Source organism: Parasteatoda tepidariorum, chromosome 9 (assembly GCF_043381705.1).
Source record: "Parasteatoda tepidariorum isolate YZ-2023 chromosome 9, CAS_Ptep_4.0, whole genome shotgun sequence".
Taxonomy (NCBI): Eukaryota; Metazoa; Arthropoda; class Arachnida; order Araneae; family Theridiidae; genus Parasteatoda; species Parasteatoda tepidariorum.
The window spans coordinates 67189465-67194961 of NC_092212.1; the positions used below are offsets into that span (position 1 = coordinate 67189465).

The 5497-nt window shown below is 28.6% G+C and overlaps 1 protein-coding gene across 1 annotated transcript in view; it reads right to left on the reverse strand.

Annotated features, from left to right (window-relative positions):
- The window catches only part of LOC107447706 (Excitatory amino acid transporter 1), a 76598-nt gene that overhangs the window by 7062 nt on the left and 64039 nt on the right, over positions 1-5497 (reverse strand). The window contains exons 7-8 of the mRNA XM_071185846.1: positions 4498-4731; positions 3541-3735 (exon numbers count right to left, since the gene is read on the reverse strand). Coding sequence (XP_071041947.1) covers positions 3541-3735; positions 4498-4731 — 429 coding nt within the window. The remainder of the gene's footprint in view (positions 1-3540; positions 3736-4497; positions 4732-5497) is intronic.

A 5497-nucleotide genomic window follows, 5' to 3' on the forward strand; every position in this document is an offset into this window, starting at 1 on the left:
TGAATAATATTCTTATGTTCTTTAATGTTTTTGCAAAATTGTTGTTATTTATTTAATTATTTTTAATTTTGAAAGTTATGGATATTAATTTATTTTTAAATTCGGAAGAATATTATAATATAATTTTATAATATAATCGTATAATATAATTTTAAAATCAAATATAATTTTAATATCAAACTTTTTATGGATTTGCACGAAAAAGAAATTTTATCTATTGATTTTAATTTTTAGTTTATTATTTTTATTTATTTAAATTACCATTGATTTAAAATTTTTTTACTCTTTAGAAACGCGTTTTAAAAACATAAAGCAAACACAGGGTTTTAGATAACTTTGTGATCTTTGAGCTAGTAAAAAATAATTGAATGTGCAGTATAAGTTGAAACAGAAGGTATTTATTCACAGCTTTTTTCTTTTTTTTTTCCTTTTAAGAAAGCTTACCGAGTTTTAGAAAAAAGAAAAAAGTAACGATTTCATTCGACATTTCCGTTACAAATACTTTTAATTTTTTCCCTAAAAAAGTAACGAAAGTACAAGTAAAAGTACTAAATTTAAAAAGTAACGAAGTACAAGTAAAAGTACGTACTTTTTACTTGTACCGGCGGTACAAGTAACGAAAGTAAAAGTACTGCCATATATGCTGGTTACCCATTGGCAAAATAATTGTTGTCTAATTTTTTTTCTTCTTTCCAGTTTGAACTGTAGGTTAGAAGTTTTGATTTTTAATTAAAGCAATAAAAACAAAAATGTCGTTCAAATGATGAAATTTTCTTTTATTCACAACTCAAGAAGTATTTATGGGATCTCTCCGATTCCATATCTCAAAAATAAACTCACCAATTTAATGTATAACAAAATTAAAAGTGAAAAAAAGAATTGTAAAAAATTATCGAACAGAAACTGTCGTCTTAGCAACACATAAAATGTCAACGCATGCGCACTGTTTACTATTACTCTTGTACACAGTTGAAAAGTGTGATGACATCCAAATAAGGTGAGCACGCCATCGAACCTAAAACAGCACCCATTTTGCCAATTGGGTTAAAAAAGAAAAGAAAAAAAACGATATTTTTTTGAATGTTAAAAAATTATATTTAAGAGCACACTATAAAAATAGTTAACCGTTAAATCAACTCAGAGAAAAGGTAAATGATCTACTAAATCTCTTTTAGAAACCTTTACTTTGCTAAATTTTATAACTGCAATTTTTAACAATTCTAAAATTGGAGCAAATTTTCCAAATTTGCTCCATTGGAATGTTTTAAAATAAAGCATTAGAATGTTAAAAACATTGGAATGTTCCTAAATAAAAAGTTGATAATGCTTAAGATTCATAAAAGCATTATATTTTACATTAATGAGAAATAAATATCAATGATATACTCATTTCTGAATAATTTAAAAGGTATTAATTTCGTGTAAATTTTGAAAATTAATATTAATACGACGTCATTAATCAAATTAATACGGCAACATTTAAAAAAAATTTATAAATGATTCTTTTAAAGTCTATTGTTCAAATTATTCATCCAGTATCCTTTAAAAAAAAAATCAAACTGGAAGTTTGCAATTCTTTTATGACGTCATTGCAGCTCAGATTAGTGTAAATTAGGGGCTCTAGTGTAAATCAATGCATTCGCATCACCAAAAAGGAAGTTATAACCTCCTCTTATTGTACTGCCACCTGTCGATAACAGAGAGAACCTCCATCAGAAATAAGGTGAATTGCGCATCATTTAGTCTGTTTATTTAAACAACATTATTATTCTTTAATCTTATTTTTACATAGCCTTGAAATTTATTCATTTCTTGATTCGCATTTATAAACTTCTAATATTCTCAAAAAAAAAATTATTTTCTTCACTTTTGATTTTCCCCATAAAACGAATTTCTTTCTTCCGTTTTTGAAAGATTTTTTTTTTTACATTTCATAATTTTATAATAAAATATATATATAATTTTCATTATGAATATTTTGTATTATTAATATTTTTTAATTGTGGCGACATCTAGTGAATAAAAATAAAAGTGAAAGAACCAGATAGCGAAGAATTGTGGTATGCGCAGCGCATCATGGGAAGCGAGATAAATTTTTATACCGGAATTAACCCTTCTTTAGACAAGAAACTTTCTAGCCGTGCTTTTTTTTCTCCTTGCGTAGGGGAAGTAAGTCAAAAAAAAAAAAAAAAAAAAAAAGATGGAAAATACCACCTTCTACCCAGCATTTCGGCGCATGTAAACACAAGCCTGTCAACAACTACGCTTTTTGCAAAATATTTTATACAGTGGTAGACATTTAAAAACTAAAACTTTCAGAATTTTTGATAATTTTGCCAACATTTTAAAAGCCTCAGCACGATATAGCTAGAACAAAGTGGCGTTGCATACGAACTTTTAAATCATTTATATGTAGTGGCGTGGAAAATAAGTTCAAACGAACAAAAAATAATACGTTAAATAAAGCATAAGCATAGGTACCACTAGAATAAATTTTAACAAAAAGCGTAGAAAGTTGGCAGCCCTGTAAAAATAACACAGCAGTAGTTCCTTTCTTTTTGCTACCTTTACAAAAATGATTAATTGTAATTATCAGAAAACGTTTGATTAAACTGTTTGAATAATCAACATAACATTGCGACTAGTGGTCTCTCAAAGTTTGTATAAGTTAACTTATCAAAGCAGCGAAAATTCACCTGTTACAGCAATCACTTAATTGTTTTAAATTTTCCATCCGGAATGCTTCGTGTAACTTTTTAATAACATGAAACATATAAATTTATAATAAAAATTTGGATACCACTATAATAAATTTGATGGACTACTAGACTCCTTGACATATTTTTTTAATTTTTTTTAAAATTTAGTTGAATTACGAGTATAAAATAATAACGTCAGAAACATAAGAAAACATAAAGAGTATCTGTAAACTTAATTTCTTAACACTAGATTGACCAAGGAAGTAATTTTGACTGTTTTTTAATTTCAATTAGAAAAACGATGATGTATATAATGTCACAATTTCTTAGAATTTTGTGACTTTTTGTTCAACATATAATTTTTTTTTACTGTTAATATTTACTAATAACTTGTTATATGACTGTAAATAACATAAAAAATATAAAAAATTAATTTCGAACAAATTTTTTTACACATTAGTTATTCTTTCACAATCCAGTAATTTTGACTGCTTTTGGGCAATATAGGTATACATTAAGTTTCAATCTTTCTAGTGTTAAAATTATTATCACTAGATAGTATAAATTTAATTATAAGCCAATGTATTATATTAAATGTCATGACAGTCATCAGACTTGAGCCTGAGGCCTTTCCCACCATCCAATGATCTCGCCCTCTTCTTAGAAGTAACCATAGAATTTTTTTTTTTTTTTAAAATTTAAAATATTGACAAGAGTTAGGATATTACTTTTTAATCTTTGGATCACCTCTTAATTACCCTTAAATAGTCTAATGACAGTCAGTTTTTCCGTTACCCAAGTCAGTGATTAGTAATAGACAGACAAATGGTATTATCTTTACCTAATTGCAATGATATTGCCTGCACTAAGAGTAACTCCTCTAATTTGGGCTATGAATATAGCGGCCACGGCTTCGTACAGAGCTGTACCATCCATGTTAATCGTGGCTCCAATTGGTAGGCAAAATCTGGATACCCGCTGGTCAATATTGTTTTTTTCTTCCAAGCACTGAATTGTAATTGGTAATGTAGCAGAACTGGAAAAAAATTTATTCTGAGTTCAAAAAAATTGCATTTTAAATTGCAAATTTATTTGTAGAGTGGTAATAAAACGTTACGTTTGCATAAAAACTTTGAGGCGTAATTCAGATTGTTTATTTTTAGCTATTGGCTAAGTTTACCTGGAATCTGTTAAAAATACTATAGCTATTCTGAGATTCGGAGCTATAAAAAGGGAAAAACAAAACTTGCGGCATGGAAAACGATTAGATTTTTCCCCATAGAAAGGAAAAAACGGACAAGAACAGTTTTTTATTATTTCCAGATTGGTAGAGGACTGCCTTGGTTGCACTCGCATGTAAATGTCGCATTCGTGATGTTTACTTTTGTACTTATGTATTTATTTTTGCATTATTAAATTTTTTGTGTTACTAAAAAGGTATCTTCAATTATAAACACATCAAAATCCTTATTCCACTGCTTTTCAATTTTTTTCTACTATTCCACGCTTTAGCGGTACGAGTCCATCAGTACTAATCATTTTTCTTTTTTAACAAATGATCTGTTTTAAAAAATTTACCTGTAAGCTGCTCCAAATATTATCGTCATTTCACTTTTTTTTTCAAAGCGCAAAGCGATACGAATCCAACAAATACGAATCGTTTTTCAAAATAAATCTCGTCTTAAAAAATTTACTTGAATGGTGTTCCAAATATTATCACCATTTCTTAAGGTTCACTATACTTTTCAAGCCACTTAGCGATACGAATAAAATAAATTCTTAGTGTCCAAAAATTTACCTGGATGCTGTTCCAAATGCTGTCGCCATTGCTTGGCTCATTCTGATCAAAAAGGAGTAGGGATTTTTTCTGACGAATACAAAATAAAGTAATGGAAGTACAATGAATCCATGTATAAAAATTCCTGCCAATACTGTCGCTGTGTAAAGGCCCACACGTCCAGCAATCACTCCGATATCGTCCATTTCTAAAATCTTGCTGGCCACTAGGAATAGAACACCAACAGGCGATAGCCTATAAGAACAAATTAAATATGATTTACATATAGGTAAAAACTAAGTTTGAAAATGCGTATAATATTTATAAGCGTTTCTTACGACGTTAATGTGCCAATTAGATATCTGCCAGGGCTAAAGAGAATAGAAGGACTGGTTCACTCCTTTGAAGTAACTCTCGCCTCGCCAATCTTCCGATTTTCTCTAGTGACGTCACTTTGGCGCAAAGCTCGCACTTTTACTTCAAGAACGGAGCGTTCGGCCTTACTAGCTCTAACTAATATTGGATCATTTCTTTTTGCGAGATATTCTAAGACATTTGTTATTTTCTATAATGACTTTCCTCAGTTTTTGCAGTGAATTTACAAGAATTTAAAACTATTATCGAAATGCCAGTTTGCGCGATTGCAACTTGCAAAAATTCTGATATGAAAACAAGAGGGAAAATTATAATTTCCCGCGTGTTCCCTAAAGTAAATGAACAACTATGTAAAGAGTGGATTCCGAAATGACACGGTTAATATAAAACAGCAATACGTTTACTCTATCGTTAAGAACTTTTACAAAAATTCATTATTTAATAGAAACCGCCTCGTTACTTCAAAAAGAAAGGCAGGTGAAAAAAATTAAAAAATGGATAAAGTCAAAGAAAATTGAAATGTAAATAAAAAGTATAAATAAAATATATAGTATATAGTTGGAATTCTCCTAATTTCATAACATATTTTTTAATGTAGTTATTCTAAATATTTATGATTTTTTTTAAAAATTATATTCTCTTCAAT